This window comes from Lissotriton vulgaris, chromosome 2_1 (assembly GCF_964263255.1).
Source record: "Lissotriton vulgaris chromosome 2_1, aLisVul1.2, whole genome shotgun sequence".
Classification (NCBI taxonomy): domain Eukaryota; kingdom Metazoa; phylum Chordata; class Amphibia; order Caudata; family Salamandridae; genus Lissotriton; species Lissotriton vulgaris.
Window position 1 is genome coordinate 787,051,818 of NC_141687.1, and position 23,607 is coordinate 787,075,424.

At 43.1% G+C, this 23,607-nt stretch overlaps 1 protein-coding gene across 1 annotated transcript in view; it reads right to left on the reverse strand.

Moving 5' to 3' along the window:
• LOC147731161 (dynein axonemal heavy chain 11-like) overlaps positions 1 to 23,607 on the reverse strand; it is a 1,538,124-nt gene that overhangs the window by 1,187,689 nt on the left and 326,828 nt on the right. Inside the window, exons 11-13 of the mRNA XM_086956147.1 lie at positions 23,093 to 23,297; positions 22,814 to 22,979; positions 17,094 to 17,196 (exon numbers count right to left, since the gene is read on the reverse strand). Of these exons, the coding sequence (XP_086812273.1) occupies positions 17,094 to 17,196; positions 22,814 to 22,979; positions 23,093 to 23,297 (474 nt within the window). The remainder of the gene's footprint in view (positions 1 to 17,093; positions 17,197 to 22,813; positions 22,980 to 23,092; positions 23,298 to 23,607) is intronic.

Genomic DNA, 23,607 nt, shown 5'->3' on the forward strand with positions numbered 1-23,607 from the left:
CAGGGGGAGCTTTTGTGATTTGCTATGTGGTGAGGGCGGCCATATTTGGGGCTAGAACAGTCGTTTTGTTTTCCTGTCAGCTTTGTGCGACACACTGCAGAGTTAAAGCTGCTGAGGAATGCTGGTCTATGATGTTTTGTGAAGGAAGTGAAGATTTATTTGGTTTATGAGAAGTAAATTTTGAAATTATATACAAAATTATTGAATATCAGGAAATTAGTTAGTTGGTATTTTTTAATAGACATTATGGGGAGTAATAGTGCATCTGAGCAGAATTTAGATGACAAGGTGCAGGAGTGTGTTAGTAAGGCGGTTTCTTCTTTGCAACCCAATTGGGGAAGAAGTTAGATGACTGTTTGGAGAAGCTGGAAGGGAAATTAGGTGGTGAATGAGGAAGGTGAGGAGGAGCAGTTTTGGTCTGGGGAAAAGGCTATGGTAAAGGCAGATGGAAAAAATGAGGGTCGTAAGGTGACAAGAAAAAAGAAAGCATCTGCAGAAAGAGAAAGGCATTCTGACTAAATTACACCACGGTCAAAAGGAAAGTCAGAGGGCAACTCGGATGGAGTTGGATGAGAGGGCTACAAAGGCCAAGAAAATTAGTCACAGAGTGGTGGCTTGTGCAGAGTCAACCAGCAGTGGTGACATTGTGATATTGTGTTCTTCGGGTTCTGGGGAAATGGATCATGAGGAGATTGACAAGAAAAGGCATAATAGATCTTTTGAAAGAAAAGATCAGGTTGATCAAGTGAAGAATCCTTTGGGAGGATATATGGTTGACCCTCATTCCCTACAGCATCCTTTGTCTCCTCAGTGGGTCCCAGCTCGGCATGTGGAAGAATATGTGGATTAGGCGGGAGATGCCTAAGGTGGTTAGAATGGGGCTTCGTTCAGAGTGTTCAAGACATTCGTTAGCCAATAAGGTGACATTTACTCCTTAGTTTAAGAAGTCGGGGCGAGACCCCAGAAGAGGTCTGGACAAGTGTTTAAAGGGGTTGCTAGGATCGTTTGCTTGATGGATTTGGTCCCATAGCCAAACTTTTCGACAAGTGTGAGGAAGCATATTTACAGGAAACTGGTGTGGATGTCTTGGAGCTGCGCCAGCGGGTACTGCGAGCAGTGTATTTGCTGGGAAATACTAATGCAGCTTAGTGGTCTAAGCATAGAAAAAGTCTCTTTATAAATATGGACCCAAAGTTAGCAGATCTTCCAAATAAGAAGTCAGGGCTAGAGGCAAAAGGTATGCTTGTTGGAGGTGTAATTGTGAAACAAATGGCAAAGTATTGTGGTGTTTTTAACTCCATACAGAAAGTGATGGAGTGGAAGTTTGCGCCTAACGCAACAAGCTCTATGTATGAACCTCGAGTACACTTGTAATAATACTAAACCACCTTGTTCGTCATTAACATTCCACTTTTCCAGTACACGCGGGTGTCCCAGAGACGCTTGCCTATGTGTTTACTAATAGTAACACCGCTTGCATTCTATAAAATGGCCGCTTCGCAGAAATTCAGTCTGCGCTTGCGTCAGTCATACCCACGTGAGATGACGCACTCGCAGATTTGGAGGGAAAGAGTCCGCTCATGCGCATTGCAGCTGACCTGCCCGCTTGTTCTACCATGCTGTGCGCTTGCCCATGCTGTTTCGCATTTCTGTCTGTTTTTGCACTAATCATTAAACGCTATAGATATTATAAAGTAAGGGGTGCAGTGTAGGAAAACATGGTGTACAGTGTGTTCTGTTTTGCTGTGATATTAATTTGTTTTCGCTTACTTTTCATGTACCACGCATGCATTGGCCTGGATATGTGTATCCGACTCCATGTTGTAACCCGTCCCGACCCCAACACGTGACAAGGGAAAATCCACACTGCGCAGAAGCAAATCTCAGCCAGCTGGCTCCCGAAGCAAGATGCACATGAGAAACTACCTAGACCGGTCAAAGATGCTGACATTCACCTTGAAAACTTGCAACATTGTATCAATTGATGTAATAACCCATTTTTTCTCTATATTCCTATGCCTGGAAACCTGTACACAGGGGGGCGGGTATTAAATATTAATATTAAGTGTGGGAACGCAGAATTTGGGAGGTAATGGTGACCTAATCATTTCTTCTGACCAATCACAAGTTGAGACCCTATTTTTGCAACATTTGTGGGTGGTCTGGGAACCCCAGAAGAGTATAACTAGCCTAGTCAGTTAGGTAGAAGTTTTCCGACTTGTCCGAGTAGCAGACCTGTCACTGACCCCACGACTCTATAGGTGATTGATACAGAGAGCTGCGGAGCGCTCTGTCCGAATTTCCACAAACTCCAAGGGGTGGAAAGAATCTTAAGTGCTGGCGAAGCACTTTGACTGGGGATTTGAGAACCCAATCGGGGTTATTGGCGGATTCCGTGCAGTGAGGGGGTAACGCAGGCGTTGCATCCGAAGCTGTGGGGGTTGGTCGTGCCCTTTGGTGAGCCCAGTCCTGACCCAGAACCTGAGGGGTATCCTGTCCTGGTTTTCCGTGAGCTGCTACCTGCTCACCTACTGGTATCCTAATTTCCTTGAGGGTCCTTGTCCTCGTCCTTCCCGAAACTGACCCGTGGCCAGGGTTAGTCTTCATTCTTGCCTAGGTAAATATTACCTGTGGGTGTCCGTCACTCTGTCCCTTTCCTTTTGCTCTTAATAAAGCCTCTATGCACATGTTGTTGCCCTGATCTTTCCTCTTATGCATTTGCAACTGTTTAAATAGTATGTTCCTATTTTTCCCTTCCCGTAGGAGGTATTTGAACTGTTTTTCTTGAATTATAAATGTGTGGTGAACTTTAAACATTTCAAAAAGACTTTAGTTAGACAGAATAGGAGTAGGGCAGAATCACATATAGGCTTTAGATATTCACTGATTGGTGTGCTTCAAACTTGTCATCCTTAGTTTAAGCCTAAATTGAATAGCATGTTCCCTGTTACCCATACCCTTTAGAAACACCGTCTCCCTTAAATGGTGTTAGCATTTTTGCATAGCTATTTCATCTTTTTGATTTTGCTTACTGATGTCCGTATCAGCATTTGTCTCATAATTCTGTCTCTCTGAAATTACTTATATAAAACCCTTAAAATACCTAAGGTGTCTGTGGTCATTTTGAAAGGTACATCAAATGTTGACTTAAATAAGTGATGTAGTTTGAAACCTTATCACCTACCCTCGTGCTCCTGGTCCATCAGGAGGAGTAAATACCTGTGGTAAGTCAGGTATCTTGTTAGAAGTGTCACAGGAGACACACCCACAAGACTGATAGTAGCGTGTAAAATCACCTGACCTATAAATTGGGGTATTCTGAACACATACATGGGCCCGAGTGCGTTACAATCTGGCAGTCTGTAGGGCCGGGTGACCTGCGCGCTCTATCAGTTTTCTGGCAGCAAGAGGATGGTTAGGACTAGTTAGGATAGGTAGATAGGAGAGTTACTATTGAACCGTGAAGAAATAAAAGGTGCTGCTAAAATATTATTATATGCTGCTTATTGGTTTATATGAATGTCATAGAATAAGTTTGGTATATTGCATGCGTTTTTGAAAATATTACTAACCAATTGTGAGTAAATGTATTATGTTGTGGGGATCCCCGGGGAACAGAAATAGCAGGTGGTGAGCAGAATCCACTTGGCTGTAAGGTCACTGGCAAAGGGAGAGATTAGTGCATGGTTAGGCAGAACTGGAAGCGCTAATCAGGGTTTTTCTTCTTTTTATCTGAAGTGTGTATGTTAGCTATCAGGACCGTGGTGAAACTCCCGTTGTGATATCACCTAGTAAGGGTCACAGACGGCAGGAGTAATAGGTTCTTGAAGCTTGCGTAGCAGCAAAAGGAGAGCATTGGTGAAAATTTGACTTGGTATATATCCCGGAAAGAAGTGGATTAGTCAAAAGAGTAGCAGGTTCTCTGTTTGCTTGTGTGAAAAGGATAGGCGGAAGAGATCTATCTGGTGTGAATGAAAAGTAGACAGAAGTGGTTTACTTGCAGTAAAAGAAAGACTCTTTTTCTTTCTAAAACCCTTTGGCATAGTGGCGGTCGTTTTACTTTATTAGCAAAAATGTATACGCGCACTTTAGGAAAAATTCAAAGTTTCCGTTACCTTGTGAAGGAGGGAGTCGGTCGCAAGACTGCGCTGACGTCACTCCGTGCCGCGCTGGTATTGGAGGAGCCAGCGAATACAAGGAGAAGATAGAGTTGTAAGGGAGGGGTGAGCGCCGCAGAGTGAGACCGCGTTTCACGAAGGGGCCGCGCATCCATTGGTCACCGGATCTTGAAATCTCTGTGCTGATTGGGTGACGGGAACTGAAAGACGTATTTGCATAGGAAGCATCAAAGGTAAACAAAAATTTTCCAAACCGAGCTTGTAGGCTGTGTCGAAAGGTGTATGTGGTATCCTGAGTTTTTGCCTGATCCCAGAAATTTAGGGTGTCATAGGGAATTGATGAGAAGAGGCAGACCTCACAATATGTACGGAGTTAAGAGAAAATTGTCCCTCGCTGAAAAGATAAAGAACTATTTCAAAAAAGAAAGGCCATTCGTACTAGGGAAGGAGTAATCATTCCACCCCCTGATACTCCTGCCTCATACATGATGTTTGAAAAGGGGTACCATACCTGTGTTTGGTTAGAGAATTGGGTCAAATACACAGAAGAGGATGGAGTCCTAGCCTTTCCCCTCGATGGTACCTTCAATGGTAGAATCTTGTTTAATCTGAGAACCCGAATGGATGAATTACACCCCCGACCCAGGCTGACACAGTATGAAGCTCTAGAGGAATGGGAGATTGAGGCTCTAGAACGAGACAGGCCCCGAATGGAAAAGGGAGTGACCAAATGGTATCCTAAGTTACACAAGGAGACCAAGGAACAAAAGATGAAACGGTGGAGACAAAATATGATGGTTGAAGGGCTGTTCCCGATGTTTGGGGTAATTGAGCAAACCGGTGGGAAAAAGACAGAGAAGAGTCGACCTCTAATAGCCATGGGGGACTCGGAGGATGAATATCTGGAGGATTTGTTAATGAAAAATCCGCCACCTTATGCCGAAGCTTCAGGATCCTTAAGTTCGAAAAATCCTTTTCTCCACCATGCTAGGAGTCGGAGGGCGAGCGAGACAGACCTAGCTGGTATCTGCAGTAAATCTAGCAATAGTGATGACTTTTGCAGACCTAGTACTGCAGTCCCAAATTATCGACCTTTTGGTGAGGATAGACCGGGGTCAGCCATGCCCACCGCCCCGAGTATTTACCCTCCTTTAGTGCCTCAAGTATTGCATGGTAACTCGTCAGAAAGGGTCCTGCAAGAAAGAGAGAGAGATGCCCTGATTAAACAAAGGAATGAACTGATTCACACCATAGCTCAGATACATCCCAGCCCGGATGCTCTGACGATACCTGTGACTATTGGTCCTGCTATACCCATGTATGGGGATAGGCAGACTAGTCCTAAAGCTCCAATCCTTACTCCCATGTCAGTTCCCCCACAAAAGGAACCCCTTGTTATCGATGACCAGGCAAGCGAGTGTGAGTCTGTAGTCTCTCTAATGGATCTGCCCATAAGAGAGCCTAGTACCAGTGGGTCTAGGTCAGGGAGTCAGACCAAAGCCAAAGAAGTCCTCATAGAAACTACATCCGGGATCCGGAGTGCAACGGTGGTGACTCCGGAGGAGCTGGATAGATGGACTAAGGAAATGAGTCGAGAACCTTCCGTGTCCAAACCTTTGGACATTTTCCGATTAAGGATAGAAATAGAGGAGCTAATGGCAGGGAATGTGGGGTTAGACAGGCTAAACACCCTTAGCGAAGAAGAGCTGCTGTTTATCAGTAAAAACCTTACCCGAAACACTAAAGTACTCCATGAGAAGCTAATGGATACGGCTGCAGACATGGGAATTGATGTGAGTCGATCAAAAGTCCTAAGGAAACCGTACTGGGCAGAATTTTCAGACAAGGATTTAGAAAATATGAATGTGTCGGGAAAAAGAACCCAGATAAAGGAGTTGCTGAGTGTGTTGCAGAAATGGGGTGATCTGGACAAGTGGAAAACTAGGTGGGCTAAGAAAAAGGAAGAGAGTAGGACAAAGTCCCAAACTTCTGAGTTTGTGCTAAAAGAAGTCGGTCAAGCGGAAAAACTGTGTCCCATGAGGGAAGTGCCAGGAGGAAAATATGTACATGTCCCATGGTCCCGACATGACATTGTGTCATTCACCAATGATTTCCCAAAGCTAAGGGAGAAGCCCGTAGAATGGTATAGGCAGGTAGAGCGATTTGTGAAGGTCCAGAAGTGCCTTTTGAAAGATCTGGATGGGTTCTTTGACATTATGGTTCCGGTAGATTTATGGACAGATTGCAAAATAGAGATTGATTGGCCCAGTGAAGAATATCAAAGGGACCCCAACACTGGAGCCCCTTCTTCAGAAGTGATGAGAAAGTATGACCAAGTCATACAATTTCTGAAGAAAAAGGTGCCAGCAAAAGAAACTGATTGGACCCGAATAGATAGGACCACCCAGGACCACAATGAAACGGTCCATTCGTATTATGAGAGGCTATTGCAGGTATTCAAGACCTACAGTGGCATCGATAATATTGAAATGAAAGACATGACTCATTTTATTTATCGATTCGTGCTAGGGCTAAAACCAGAAATATCCCAGTGGATTAGAGATAATAAGATCTGTTGGCAGGGAAAGCCTATAGATGATGTCCTCAAGTACGCTAAGTACTGTGAGGATGAAATGGAGAACAAGAAAAAGGCCCTGAAGGAGAAAGTGATGTGGGCACAGGTTAAATTGGCTGAGCAACAAGAAAAACAGTTAAGTAAAATGAATAGCAATGCTCCAAACAATAACTCGGGAGGGGGAGGGAAGCCTAGAATTAAGATGAGCAAAGAAGAGGCCAAGAAGAAATTCCCCTGTCACGGGTGCGGGCAGATAGGGCATTGGAGAGACGAGTGTCCTCATTTACAAGCTGGTAACGCCCCCATCAATGGTTTAAATCCACAGGTGCAGAAAGAGGGGCCACGAAAGAATCAGCAACAGGTAAATCTACCTCCATTACCTAGAGCTCCTAGACCTAGTTATAAGAATCAGGCTCCACAGAATGAGAGGGTTGAAGTGTGGGAAGGACAGAACGAGAGAAATCAGGCAACCTCACAGTTCTTGTTAAATGACACATTCCTCTGTGATGACCAATACTGACGGGGCCTGAGGGGGGAGGAAGGGGAGTGCGTGCTTGGCGCATCCCTACCGGTAGACCAGTCAGGTCCATACATTGAAGGAAAGGTTGAAGGAAATTATGTTACTTTTCTGTTGGACACTGGTGCTACCCGTTCGACTGTGAGAACAGCGGATGTTCCTAACCTACCCCTCTCGGGAGAAGCAATCCAAGTAGTAGGCGTATCGAATCAGATAATTAGCACTCCTGTAACTGAACCTATGGAGATTTCTATAGGGAATTGCAAAGAAATGCACAGATTCGTGGTTTGTGATTCCAGTCCTGTAAATTTACTGGGACGTGATTTGTTATGCAAAATGAACTGTACCATCTTTTGCACACCAAGAGGTGTTGAGATTCAGACCCCAGATGAGGATGGCCTGTACAAGCTAATGATGTTAAGGCCTAATACCGAAGCCAAACCCTTAACAATTCTTGATCTACCTGAAGAACTCCAGCAAAAGGTGATACCAGAAGTTTGGAATTTCACCGGGAAAGATGTAGGGTTAATGGCAAATGTAGATCCAGTCAGGATAGCCATCAAGCCTAATGCTACCTACCCAAGAACAAAACAGTATAAAATGAGTACAGAAGTGAAAGCTGGAGTTGCACTTGAAATAAACAGATTGTTAGAGGCAGACATAATTGAAGAGGTGCTGAGCAGTCCTTGTAACTCGCCCATAATTGGAATTAAAAAGCCTAGTGGAAAGTACAGGGTAGTGCAGGACTTGCCAAAGGTAAATCAGATTGTTGTACCTTGTTGTCCCATTGTGCCAAACCCTGCTGTGATCTTGTATCAAATTCCCTGGAAGGCGGAGTGGTTTTCTGTCATAGACCCATGTCATGCATTCTTCTCCATCCCATTGCATCCAGAAAGCAAGTTTCTTTTCTCTTTTGAGTTTGACAGTCATATTTATGTCTGGAATCGTGTCCCCCAGGGGTACACAGAGAGCCCCTCCATCTTTAATCAGATCTTAAAAAGATGTCTTGAATCATTGGTACTGCCAAAGAAGTCTGTCTTGGTCCAGTACATAGACGACCTATTGGTGGCGTCTGAGACTCAAAGCGACTGTGTTACTGATACAGTCGCTCTGCTGAATCACCTGGGCAGGGGTGGACACAAAGTATCTCCTGACAAATTGCAGTTCTGTCAGAATTCAGTAAAGTATCTCGGACACCAGATCGAGAAAGGTATCCGAAGAGTCACCTCAGAAAGAATCAGAATAATTCAGGATATGGAACTGCCCAGAACTCAGAGGGACGTTGGAATGTTCCTCGGAGTTGTAGGATATTGCAGACAGTGGATAGTGGGATTTGCGGTACTTGACAAACCTTTGATAAAAATGACAAAGAAAGGGGCAAACGATCCAGTCACATGGGATGATGAAAGCATGACAGCCGGGATAAAATTGCGAAACTGTCTATGTTCTGCTCCTGCATTAGGAATGCCTGATTATTCCAAGAACTTTGAGTTATTCTGTGATACACGAGACAATTGTGCACTTTCAGTCTTGACCCAAGAGCATGGTCTGACTAGACGTCCAGTGGCCTACTTTTCAGCCACACTGGACCCAGTAGCTGCTGGGCTTCCGGGGTGCCTGAAAGCAGTGGCTGCCACATGCACCAGTCTGGAACAAAGTGAGAACATTGTCATGGGACATCCTGTAACGGTTTATATTCCACATTCAGTTGTGATTCTGTTAACCCGAACCAAGACCCAATATCTCACTCCTAGTCGGCTGACTAAGTATGAGAGAATTCTTATTGGTGCAGAAAACGTAATAATTTCAAGATGCAACATTCTGAACCCGGCAACGCTATTGCCCCTTGCCCAAGATACAGGAGAGGAAGGTGAATTCGAACATAATTGCATTGATCTGACTGAGTTTAGTACTAAACCTCGTCCTGAAATAAAAGAATTGGCCCTTATCAATGATGACATAGTGATGTTTGTGGATGGCTCTTGCCTGAGGCATGAGGATGGTGGACTAAGTGCTGCCTATGCTGTAGTCACTCTGGAAACAACCATAGAGGCATCCTATTTGAGTGGAGTCAAATCTGCCCAAGTGGCCGAGCTCATAGCATTGGCCAGAGCTTGCAAACACGGGAAGGGCAAACGAGTAACTGTATATACTGACAGCCAATATGGATATGGGGTTGTTCATGACTTCGGCCAACTATGGCTGCAAAGAGAATTCATGACTTCCTCAGGTACCCCCATCAGAAATGGGAAGGTGGTGCAAACACTATTGGAAGCAATCCAATTGCCCCAAGGATTGGCAGTGGTCAAATGTGCTGCTCACCAATCTGGAAAGGATGAAGTGGCAGCTGGAAACAGGTATGCTGACCAAATTGCCCAGTACTGTGCACGCTACAAAATGTCCCTAAAAATCCAAATATGGGGCGGAAACAGCTGCCAACTTATGATGTTTGAGAATGTATCTTCCTGGACGGAACTGAGAGAGTTGCAACAGGCTGCATCCGAGGGGGAAAAACTAAGATGGGTGACTGAAGAATGTCAACTCAGAGAAAGGGATGGTGTCATAGTGAGTAAAGATGGTATGCCCGTGTTGCCAGACTGTATGGCTGATCCAATGGTTCGAATGATTCATGGAGACACTCATGTTGGAAGAGATGTAATGTGCCGTGTGTTTGATAAAGTGTTCTACAATTCAAAATTCAGGAATATCGCAGAAAAACTCTGCCAGAGGTGCCTGGTGTGTCAGCAGTTCAATGCAGGAAAGAGGACTGTGGTAGAACAGAGCACCATTGGAAGGTCAGAAGGCCCCTTTGTCAGATTACAGGCAGATTTCATACAATTGCCCATGTGTAGAGGATACAGATATGTCCTGGTGATAGTTTGCCTATTCTCAAGATGGGTGGAAGCTTACCCGGCCAAAAGGAATGATGCCATCACTGTGGCAAAATTGTTACTTAGAGAGCTGATCCCCTAGATTTGGTTTCCCAGAGACTATTGAAACAGACCAGGGTGGGCATTTTACTGGGGATGTCCTGAAGGAACTCTATGCAGCATTCAAAATTGAGCCCAAACTACATTGTGCATATCATCCAGAGGCTTCTGGAATAGTGGAACAAATAAATGGCACTATCAAATCAAGATTGGCAAAAATGTGTGATACCACTAAATTGAACTGGATAGAAGCCTTGCCGCTTGTCTTGATGGGATTAAGGAGCATCCCGAACAGAAAAACAGGCCTGAGCCCCCATGAGGTACTAATGGGAAGAGTGATGCGACAGGCATGGGTACCTGGACACAAACTGCTGAGTATTTCTGATGATTTGGTGCTAGAATACTGCAGGCAGCTGGGTGACCAAGTGCGTTCTATCTCTCACCAGATTGGAGAGACTGCTGATGAATGGCCAACCACTCCAGTCCATAAAATCAGACCTGGAGATTGGGTGGTGTTGAAGAAACATACCCGGAAGAGTTGCCTTGGACCAAAGTGGGGGAAAAAGAAAGAGGCAAGTGATCCTTGTGACTACCACAGCTGTAAAATGTGCTGGAGTGCCGAAGTGGATTCATGCCAGCCACACTAAGAAGGTAGCCAAGGAGGAGACGGCTGAAGCTGAGGGTGATGCAGCTGAAGAGACTCCAGACGAGGGTCCAGATCTAGCTGAAGTGATACAACCCGGCACCAGCCAAGACGAGTGGTTTCCAGCAGATGACCTGATTCTTGATCCAATAAGAACCAGAAAATATTCCTACTTAGATAGAGAGTGGGATAGTGAAGGTGAGACAGGACAAGAAGAAGCAGGTCAGGTTAACAAGAATCACATCAGACCTGATCAGGAAATAGACCAAGTAGGGACAGACCAAGTCATCGACACTCCTCCAGAGACTCCAGAAGCTGGAAAGGGACAGATAGTGGTTAAAGTTGAAGTTCATGCGGAAGAAAATCAAGGGGTCGAAGTGCATGAACAGGAACAGATAGAAACAGACGAACGTGTTCAGGAACCAGAACCCAAGCTGGTTGGAGATCAAGATCAAATACAGACCATACCTGAACAAGGCCAGTTTAGAAACCAGGCAGAAGAAACTGACGAAAGTCCTGGGCCTAGTCAGACAGGAGAGGGAAAAGACATTGCCAATACAATAGTGCCACACCAAAGCGAAAACAGGGGAATCCAAGAGGACGGCAAAGTATCCTCGACCAGTAAGAGGCCTAGAAAGCAAGCGAAACCAAGATATATAAAGAGACTGAAACTAAGACTGAAAAATGTAGAGGAAAAACTAGAGGACAGAAAAAGAGCCGCAAGTGAAAAACAAAGAGACGAGGCTCAGCAAAGTAGACGCAGTATCAGATTTAAGAAAATAAACAAGAACTATCGAAGTCCTGAATGGACCTTTTTGGTGTTGGAAGAAATTGACGACTCTGAAGAAAGTGACCGCAGTGATCACAGTTCCGTTGAGGATCGCAGCTCTGTGGTAGAAGACCCACCCTGAAAGGTGAAACTGCGTTAGCCTCTTGAACCGAAATAAAGAGGGGTTGGAAAGACCCAGAACCTAAAATGTCTGATTCAAGTTTAAATGGGAGACCAAAAGGGAATTGTTGCAAAACTTGCTGTAAAATATGCCTATGCAGTGTAGCAATAGTTATAGTAATCTGGATAGGACTAACAGTCGTTATACCTTTTATGATAAGTAAAGACCCTAACCTGTACCCTACTAAACCAATGAACCCAGATCCAGTAGTTGTACATACTGAAGAGACACCACGAAGTGTAGAAAGACATGACAACTCAGTTAGCCTAAGACAAACACGACATGACTTAGAAGCACCAGATGAGGATGGACTACATTTTCACCACATGAGAAATCGATCACATTTAAATGTCTTTGCAAATCTTTTAGTGCATTACGTAGAAGCTATGGAAATAGAAGATTGGTATGTCTGTATGAAGCTACCCACTTCTGTAGCTGAAGGCGTGACATATCACCATTTACCCCTGACCTATGGGATTTCCTGTAGTATATTAGCAAGCTTGTTTTATAGAAGCACATTACAGTATTACTATTCAAACACTGACGTGATTTTTTCTGAACTACCTGTTCGAGGGAACCTAAACGTTGTGCATATCAAAAGCGAGGTAACTAGATACATGGGAGAATACTTCCTGACTATAGGTGACATAGACTTACATGAAGCTCGAAGAGAAAATTTTACTTGCTCATTACAAGAGCAAGAAAAGATGTTTTTGAAAATGGCAGAAAAGAGAAGGGAAAGTTTACAAAGAAAGGCTACTGATAAGAAACAGCAAACTCCTAAATGGGCTGAAAACATGGAGGGCACCTCAAATGGCGATGCGAATCCTGCGATGTTGTTGGATTTTGAACGAAAGGGGAAACTTTGTCTTCATAGAGAAAAGACTAGTTATTATAACAATGTATTCATCGGTTCCAGCGAATGCGACCATAATTACAAGGTAATTGGAGGTTGGGGTTTCAAAAATGGGTCAGAACCTGTGTTTCCCGGAATTTATTATATATGTGGAAACAAGGCTTATTTCAAATTGCCGGATCACTGGTATGGAAGCTGCTACTTTGGCATTGTCTTCCCGAAAATATACCATGTGAATAACACTGCTGGAAGCAATGAAGACACTAATGGCTTAGTGCGTAGTAAACGTGAGAGTGTAGGAGAAATTATAGGTGATATTTTTAGTGCACTGATACCTGGAATGGGGGTAGTTCTGAATACTCACCGTATTTGCAAATTATCTACGGTAGTGGATCGGTTATCAACTGACACTGCTGCTGGGTTCCTGCTGGTCAATACTGAAATGGTTGCGATCAGATCAATGGTTTTACAAAATCGCCTTGCTCTTGATACCTTATTGGCAAAAGAGGGCGGAGTCTGTAGAATGCTGAAGGCGCAACATTGTTGCACTTACATTCCAGATAAAAGCGTAGAAATTAAGAAATATGTGCAAAATATAACTAATTTGGAAAGAGAACTTAAACCATTGGAGGTTGACAGTGCCTGGAAGAGACTAACTGATGGTCTCTCTTCTGTAGGTAGTTGGTTCACTAGTGTAGGCCGTAGTTTAGTAGGTAAAATACTGATGCCAATAGCTGGAATAAGTTTAATTGTGTTTATTATAATAATTTGCTGCAAATGTCAGAAATGCCGGAAAAAGTATACTGTAAATAAGAGGGGAGTGAAACGGAATGTGGATGAACTCGAATTAGAAGAATTAAGGAACCAGATCTATAAAAAAGCTAGAGAATCCCACCCAAATAAAGCTGCAGACAAACGGCATAATAATACGTTTGTGGAAATTGAAATGAGTGAGATGTAAATTGAAGTTGGCATCTGTTTCTCATTTGTAGTGATGATAGTAAATATCATCAAAGAGGGGATTGATGGAGTGGAAGTTTGCGCCTAACGCAACAAGCTCTATGTATGAACCTCGAGTACACTTGTAATAATACTTAACCACCTTGTTCGTCATTAATATTCCACTTTTCCAGTACATGCGGGTGTCCCAGAGACGCTTGCCTATGTGTTTACTAATAGTAACACCGCTTGCATTCTATAAAATGGCCGCTTCGCAGAAATTCAGTCTGCGCAAGCGTCAGTCATACCCACGTGAGATGACGCACTCGCAGATTTGGAGGGAAAGAGTCCGCCCATGCGCATTGCAGCTGACCTGCCCGCTTGTTCTAACCATGCTCTGCGCTTGCCCATGCTGTTTCGCATTTCTGTCTGTTTTTGCACTAATCATTAAACGCTATAGATATTATAAAGTAAGGGGTGCAGTGTAGGAAAACATGGTGTACAGTGTGTTCTGTTTTGCTGTGATATTAATTTGTTTTCGCTTACTTTTCATGTACCACGCATACATTGGCCTGGATATGTGTATCCGACTCCATGTTGTAACCCGTCCCGACCCCAACACGTGACAAGGGAAAATCCACACTGCGCAGAAGCAAATCTCAGCCAGCTGGCTCCCGAAGCAATATGCACATGAGAAACTACCTAGACCGGTCAAAGACGCTGACATTCTCCTTGAAAACTTGCAACATTGTATCAATTGATGTAATAACCCATTGTTTCTCTATATTCCTATGCCTGGGAACCTGTACACAGGGGGGCGGGTATTAAATATTAATATTAAGTGTGGGAACGCAGAATTTGGGAGGTAAAGGTGACCTAATCATTTCTTCTGACCAATCACAAGTTGAGACCCTATTTTTGCAACATTTGTGGGTGGTCTGGGAACCCCAGAAGAGTATAACTAGCCTAGTCAGTTAGGTAGAAGTTGTCCGACTTGTCCGAGTAGCAGACCTGTCACTGACCCCACGACTCTATAGGTGATTGATACAGAGAGCTGCGGAGCGCTCTGTCCGAATTTCCACAAACTCCAAGGGGGGAAAGAGTCTTAAGTGCTGGCGAAGCACTTTGGCTGGGGATTCGAGAACCCAATCGGGGTTATTGGCGGATTCCGTGCAGTGAGGGGGTAACGCAGGCGTTGCATCCGAAGCTGTGAGGGTTGGTCGTGCCCTTTGGTGAGCCCAGTCCTGACCCAGAACCTGAGGGGTATCCTGTCCTGGTTTTCTGTGAGCTGCTACCTGCTCACCTACTGGTATCCTAATTTCCTTGAGGGTCCTTGTCCTCGTCCTTCCCGAAACTGACCCGTGGCCAGGGTTAGTCTTCATTCTTGCCTAGGTAAATATTACCTGTGGGTGTCCGTCACTCTATCCCTTTCCTTTTGCTCTTAATAAAGCCTCTATGCACATGTTGTTGCCCTGATCTTTCCTCTGATGCATTTGCAACTGTTTAAATAGTATGTTCCTATTTTTCCCTTCCCGTAGGAGGTATTTGAACTGTTTTTCTTGAATTATAAATGTGTGGTGAACTTTAAAAATTTCAAAAAGACTTTAGTTAGACAGAATAGGAGTAGGGCAGAATCACGTATAGGCTTCAGATATTCACTGATTGGTGTGGTTCAAACTTGTCATCCTTAGTTTAAGCCTAAATTGAATAGCATGTTCCCTGTTACCCATACCCTTTAGAAACACCGTCTCCCTTAAATGGTGTTAGCATTTTTGCATAGCTATTTCATCTTTTTGATTTTGCTTACTGATGTCCTTATCAGCATTTGTCTCATAATTCTGTCTCTCTGAAATTACTTATATAAAACCCTTAAAATACCTAAGGTGTCTGTGGTAATTTTGAAAGGTACATCAAATGTTGACTTAAATAAGTGGTGTAGTTTGAAACCTTATCACCTACCCTCGTGCTCCTGGTCCATCAGGAGGAGTAAATACCTGTGGTAAGTCAGGTATCTTGTTAGAAGTGTCACAGGAGACACACCCACAAGACTGATAGTAGCGTGTAAAATCACCTGACCTATAAATTGGGGTAGTCAGAACGCATACATGGGCCCGAGTGCGTTACAATCTGGCAGTCTGTAGGGCCGGGTGACCTGCGCGCTCTATCAAAAGTACTGACAGATATTAGGAAGGGCCGGGAGAATGCAGAATCGATTCCCCGCCGATGGATTTGGGATCACGTGGGCATCGTTCTAATGTGGATTCAGACCCTTGGGATATCAAACAACAGGATTCTATCCCCAGAGGCACAGAGCAAGAGGAAGATCAAGGGGAGAGAGAAGGGCAAGAGAAGAACAAGGTATGTTCAGGAAGAGACTTGTTGTGTATCCAAGTACAATTGGGTTGCAGACACGCCCATTCTTTTAGAGGGATGGAAGGAGATAATTGTAGATCCTTGGGTGTTGCAGACTGTGCAGGGGTATCAAAAAGATTTAGTAGAGGTGCAGCAAAGTTGGCCAAGAGCCCTAAGATTCTCAAAGGAGGAATAGAGGATTTATGGATTATGTGGCGCTCGGCACACAGTGCATGGATACGTGAGAGACACTACATGCCACCCCAGGGCCACTTAGCAGTGACCCACGTGGGACAGGGCCCCCAAAGTCAGTTTCCATCTTCCTTTTCATGGTGGTGGGACGTCCATGAAAGGAAGGCGGGATGGCCATGAAGGCAGGCGGAAAGGGACATCCTCATTCCTACACCTCTATTGTAGGGATATGATTCCGACCGCCACCCCGACTGGACCTTGGATCCTATTGGAGACAGCGGTCTTTGCCCCTGACCTCTGCGGTCCGACCACATGCATCAAAATGCAACAGTCTGACTGATGGACTGGTTGTTGGACGGCGGCCATTGATGGCCTGTCGGTGGCGGTCCGCCCAACATCGTAATGAGGCCCTGTGTTCTTTCAATTTCATCAAAAAAGAAGTAAGATGGCTGTCTGTCATGGGAATATATTATGGATTGGAATGTTTTAAGGAATCTTATTCTAAATTCTGAATGTTTGTTCTAGTTGCTGTTATGAGTTGGCAAGAAAGAGGATATGCATAATATTAGCCTCCATGTTTTTAATAAAAATCATGATCTTCCACCCACTCCTGCTGTCAAAAATCTGAAGTTCACAGCACTTAATATCTGGATTTAAAATCAATTATTCATGCCAGTACATAGCCCTGCAATTCCTTATAACTGATAGATATGGCCCAATTATAACTGTGTGCCGATAAAACCCAAGTCCTGGCTCTCTTTCCCATATTTTACTGGTTTAGGTTTCAAGAATAAGCAAAGTAAACAACAAAATACAGTAATTTGGCAAAAAACTACTAAAATTATAAAATTTCATTCTGTGTCTTCTGGAACTTTTATTGGCTAAAAAAGAACCTGTTTTTATAGCGGACACAACCAAAGTAACTTTTCATTATTGGAGACAGGCGTAGTCATCTATTTATTACTATACAAGACATTGTGAATTAAATTGTCATTCTCTGTGAACTTTAAACTAGTCTTACCTGCAAACGCGGGTTAACAGAGAAGCTTCCTGCTGTTGGATTCATGCAAGTGATGTACTGACAATTATGAATTTCTTTTACAATCAACTTCTGTCTGTCATACCTGAAAGGTTACGAAAAAAGAAATATGGGTCTCCGACACACTGAAGGTACCAATTTCGTTTCAATGTTCTGTATTTGACTGGAAACGGATGTTGTGAGATTATTTATTCTTCAGAGCACGGCATTTATTAAAGTACATCCACACACACCCAAAGAAGTGTCACAGATCACCTCACCCAACACTTTCAAAAACACTTTAATCAAGTAAGTCACTGTTGAAGAAAGCAGATGTAAACTAAAATACATATAATTGGCTACAATTAAATGCTCAATGCATGAATGCAATATGTTTAGCTATTTATACACGTGTTCGAAGAGCGTCTTGTGCTTCTGTCGCTCTTGAGATCTGATTGCCATAGAAGTGTAATTGTAATTGTGAATAGTATTTATATAGCACCTACTACCCCAAGTGTAGTGAAAATATATCTTTGAAGTGAAAAGAATGCACTGTGGGCACTGTCCTCAGGGTGCCTTTGCAGAGTTTCTGTAATGGCTATTCAGATTTTTTTTACCAAGCTTTCATCCAGGAAGATCAGTACTCTAAATATATAATTTTTGTCGTTATCCAAGTTGATTTAAAGCAAGAAGATTTAGTTGTCAATCAATGGAACTCAATGGCCTGTAGCAGTAGTAGTGGAGGTGGTGGATGAGGAGGAGGAAGAAGTCAGGTGTCTGGTGGTGGTGTGTGTTTATGGACTCTCCTGTTAATATCAGTATGTAAATAAAAAATACAAAAGTCTTATTGAACTATTGCTAAAATTGTAAATATCACTTCATGTTAGTAGTGGGTGCAACTAACCAGAGGCTCAACATGAGTGTTGTCTAAACAAGGTGCTAGAGCAGAGTCTTCGTGTCTTTTGCAGTGTAAGGGTCGAGATTCCGAATTACAAGAGGAGGAAGTAACTGGTTGAGAGTGATTAATAAGATATGAACATATGATAAGCTAAAGTAAACATTGGCATTGGAAGTAGTAACCTTTACTTCAGAAATGCTTCAGACTTTGCAAGTCAATGAATCAATAAAGCATTTAACTAGACTTTCAAATTCAAGGACACATACTAAATGTAAATAAAACGGAAATATACACATACTGCTTAGGGGTCGATTACGATGTCGTCCGGAAAGCATTCTGACTGAATCAGTCTTGGAATGGTTTCCGACTGAATCCGTCTTGGATTGGTTTCCGACTGAATCGGATTCGAGGAGTCCAACCGACAGATTACGATGGTTCCGTATACCATTCGGTCGAACTCCAATTGATTTCAAAGGGAGCTTGTGTTCTGACGTTGAAGAAAGGGTTGTGTGGGGAAAATCGTGCACCATGTGGCAGGCACCAATTGGTGCCTGCCACACTGTGCATGGCCTGAAAGGAGGGTCCCTTGGGTACTCCCATGGGCACCATTCGGAAGGCTCCGGGTGAAAGGAGATCTGCTATGGGCCCCCAAAGTAAGATTCCGACAGCCGATCCATGTCGGAACAACCATTTCGGAAAGGCTGTCCGAATCTGACATTGTAATCTCTTGGTCAGAAACGTGGACCATTGACATGTACGAGTCGGCTCCGAATGACTCGGTTCTTCCGACTGCCATCCGGAACCGACTCGGACAGTCCCAACGCCTTCGGATCATCCTAATCGGTAGTTCGGAAAGCTTTCCGATTCAGCCGGAAAGATGGGTTCCGAATTGGATTCGGCAGAACCAAATACGATTTGGAGCCTTTCCGGATGACATCGTAATCGACCTCTTATACTGAGTAATTTTCTTTCCTTGTGAAAGCATAACAAAGGGAGGGCAGAACAATGTAGGTCGGCTGTTGCAGAAGATTAGGGGGTGAATGAGGAAGAGCAGTTTTGGTCTGAGGAAGATGCTGCTGTAGGGACAATTCACCACACATATGGACAATTTAGAGCTTGTTGGAAGCCCTGACTGACAACCTTGTAGTTCCCTTGCCCTATTTAGGGTAGAGCAACTGGAGTTCTACCGATGGCAGATCGGCAGCTGGCATCACCATTCAAAATCTTTGACCTGATGACCACAGAAAAATGAGGTTATGGAGGTCGTCATCTGACATTAGGTAGAGTGTGGACACATCACTAAATGGCGGGAAACAACCATTACAACACAGTCATTACAACGCACTACCTTTACAATGTAGTCATTACAATGCAACATCCTTTACATCACATGTCATTACAATGCAGCCATTACAACGCATAACACTATAACACATGTAATTACAATGCATGCCACTACAACGCATGCCATTACAACGCATTATAAGATAAGTAATGCGAAATTGTAATTTTTACCCATACACTAACCAATACTTATCCTACTGTTGCACTCACTGGAGTGGGAATAGTAATTTTTACCCCTACAATATCCAACACTTACCCTACTGTTGCACTCACTGGAGTGGGAATAGTAATCTTTACCCCTACACTATCCAACATTTACCCTACTGTTGCGCTCACAGGAGTGGGAATAGTAATTTTTACCTCTACACTATCCAACACTTACACTTCTGTTGCCCTAAAAGTATTATGCATTGTAATGGTATGTGCTGTTTGGTATGCGTTGTAATAGAATGCGTTGTAAGTGTAGTGTCTAAAAATGTGTTGTGATGGCAAGCGTTATAGAATCATGCGTTGTAATGGATGTTGCGATGTAAAAACTGCATTGTAAAGGCATGCGTTGTAAAAGATTGCGTTGTAATGTGTCCTATTCCTACATGGCAGTTCCAGTTGTACTGAAGGCTGAGAGGCAGCCTGCTGTCTTCCAAGGGAGGGAAGACCATAGACTAGGCTGACATGGGAGGCTCACCAGGGTCTAACTTACCCTGTTAATATTAAATCATATTGCAACTTTACTTTGTGCATTCACCAGTCTTCGATCGGACAGACTTCATCAGCAAGAACGTTCACCAAAAATAATAGATACAAATAGTTAAATCTTTTTTTAAAAGTACGTGAGCCCCAAGCAAAAGTACCAAGAGAAAATAAATGGTTTATTGTTGTCATTGGTAATTAGCACTTGTACAATATTTAACCTCTTGGATTCTAAGCCTGAGTGGTTAACACTGCTGCGTTTGCAGAGTTTGCAGAGTTTTTCGCAGTCCACAATTACATTTCTTGCGCCCGTCAATGGTAAGTTGGCAGAGCACGAGTGAGGAAAATTCAACGCTGGACCACTTCACTGAAGATTCCTCAATCGCGTTGAGACACTTTCCATTCACGTTGAGGAAGCTGGCGCTCGTGTAGAACTTCTACTCAAGCGGCAGAAAGAAACAGCGCCCTTTTGCACTATGTGAGATGCCGTTTGTGCTGATTTTACAATGCGGGACAAACCCCCAGCACTAAAAATCAGTGCGAACTGCGCGAGGTAACCGACTCTGCTGCTCACAGTACTCCGCGTACCTTGGAGGAGTTTTTTTGACACTTGGCAGAATTCCATGTAGCAGAACTCCGCAAAATCCGCCCAGGCTTATGAATGTTTCCCCAAGTAAAGGGCGTGGATTTTAATATTTTAACACACTTTAGTCAATGGACCAAACAAATTGGAGCAAGTTGAACTTATGAAAATATTCTGCAACAAAAGCATTGGCATACACGTTTTCAGAAGTAGGAGGTTTCACAATGAGCCCATGACCTACAAGAGAAAATGTTTACATTAAAAAAAGAATTTATATTAAAGCCAGAAAAAAACAGAGATATGGAAAGGGACAAGAAAGGGAATAGCTAAAAAATTAGGCTTTTGTGCACATTGACTAGAGTTGAAGATTACAATTTGCCTTTTTGCATCTGCATTGACTCCAGTCACTGAGGAAAAAAACAGGGATGAGATGCTTGCTTAAAGCATTAAGTCGCTTATAATGAGAAGAATTCCCTGAGAGGGACCTGATGAGAGCAGGGGTGCAGGGCATACTTGTGCCTGACTGAGGAGAGCAATGGCTGCTCCCACGAGACTGCTGATTCAGTTGGCCAATTATGACGCCTGCAGCGCCTGCAGCATTGTAATGATTGTGGTTTCTCTTGGCCCAAAATTTTGTGGACACAATAATTCTGAGACCGGAGGCACTTTCATTTGCTAGTTGTGGAATTTCACCCAAACAATAGCTGCAAGATAAATACTATAATGTGTCCTACTGTCCCAGTGTCAGTGCCAATAGGTCTGGCATTGGCAAGCTGGTGTGATGGCTTTGGCTATTGGCTTTGAATTATTGTATTATCAATCACAAAAGAAGTGGGGAGGAAGCAGTTAATGGTTCAACACCCATGCTCCCATGTAGGAATATTTGCACAAAAAGCGGGTAGCTGTTCTTTGGAACAGCTACCCTCTTTATGTACACATTTGAGAATTGTTGTAACCATAAGACTTAATTTAAAACCACAAAGATGACTACAAAATGAATGGAAATAAATAAATATTGGCAAGGTAAAATATTTTCTTGCACAGTGGTTTTGCTATAATGTCGAGCATGTTTGGTGGAGGCAAATTGATTACTCTCTTCTACGCTTTATAACCTTCCTGGATGGACACTTTTGGAACGTTATTTTACAAATACACGACTTACTCGGTTTTTCGTTTTTCACATGAGCATTTTCATTTCTCTTTCTACATAACGCTACCTGTTTGACTCTGACTTTGGCTACACCTGGCTTGCACGATGTTAAGTTAGGAAGTACTGTTGTATTATGACCTAGGTCCCTGATATGTCCCCATATCTGTTTGTTTATAGATCCCAGTCCCTGATGAAGGCTAGTCCCTAGCCGAAATGCATTGGATATGGACATTATAATTTAGGAATTCACAAGGCTGGATTGATGAATGTGATGATATAACTTTCATGAAAGAAAAAATAAATGCTCAGATTTCTTCAAAGAATACGAACATTTGTTTCAATTAATGACTTAACCTGCATAGCCCTGAATGGGTTTCATGCTGTGACCAGGGGACGTTGCTCATGCTAAGGGCCACGCTATCAGTTTGTTTCAACACCCATGCTCCCATGTAGGAATATTTGCACAAAAAGCGGGTAGCTGTTCTTTGGAACAGCTACCCTCTTTATGTACACATTTGAGAATTGTTGTAACCATAAGACTTAATTTAAAACCACAAAGATGACTACAAAATGAATGGAAATAAATAAATATTGGCAAGGTAAAATATTATCCCTCTAGTTCTAATACTAAAGTACATTTCTTTAGCTAATGTGCACATGTGATCATAGCAAATGCTGTCAATCACGGTTCAAGAGCTAATGGCTGAAATTGTCTGACCCACAGCCCTATAAGGGTGTGTTGTGGCAGGAAAATGTCAATTACAGCTGTGCAGAACAAATAAAATGGGCTAATCCAAATCCCTTTTATGTATGTAAATATGGATTTGTTTTTTATTTATGAATCGCTATGATTACTTTAGGCAACGGAGGCAATGAAAGGTGCCTCTTGCCCCGACCTAAAAAGGATCACACAAAGAAAACGAATAGAAGGTTTATAATAATAATTTTAAACAAAAGAACAAACAAATTTAAAAGACACACAACAAGCTGTAATGCCCAAGCGAATCATTGGAATCTCAATATTCATACAATAGGAAAAAAGCAAAAAAGGTCATTACCAGTGACTGTAGTCAAGATGTTGTCGGATTAAAGTGTGAGGCTGAACAGTGCTGTAGGCATCCACCTCTGGCATGTTAAGGTCATCAATGAAGTAAATTAGTTTTTTGGCGCCTGGGGGAGCATAATTTCTTCCAGCTTTTTTTTCTAGCGGCTTTTCCAGAACACCTGCAAAACACAGTAAATTATGCCTTATCGTGCAGCAATCTCATTAACGTGTTTCTACGCATGCTCAGTGGAACCTCTCTGCATCGCTAAGACTTGTGCACACATGTACTTACGCTGGAGCATTGCAGACGTTGTGTAGTAGTTAAATGGGACCTTAGCCACCATGTAATGCTCAGACAGCCTGGAGAGTTTATCCGATACGAGGATTGTCTTCCCAACTCCGGCATTTCCCACTAGCATAATGAGCTTCCCTTGCTCCAATAGCAAATCCACAAAATACCTCAGGCGTACTGTCTCAGCAGTATGAACTAAGATAGTCTAGTTGCAAAGAAAAGAGATTTAGTTAGACTAAATGAAACATTCATTCTACAAATGATTGCATCTGGAATGTAGTTAAACATGTTTTTGTGCAATGCATGCTTTTTATGCCAATTGAGCTAGAAAAACATAGGCTTCTTCCATACAATAGGCAAAAAGAGGCTCCCCTAGTAACAAATCCTTTCCCAACTGCTTCGAAGCCAAGGTCACAAATTATATTCAGCCTTCCGTCCGACAAATGATATCAGTAGCAAGTGCCCACATTCATAAAGAATTTCTCTGGAGCAAATTAGGAGGTGCCCAGGAGCAT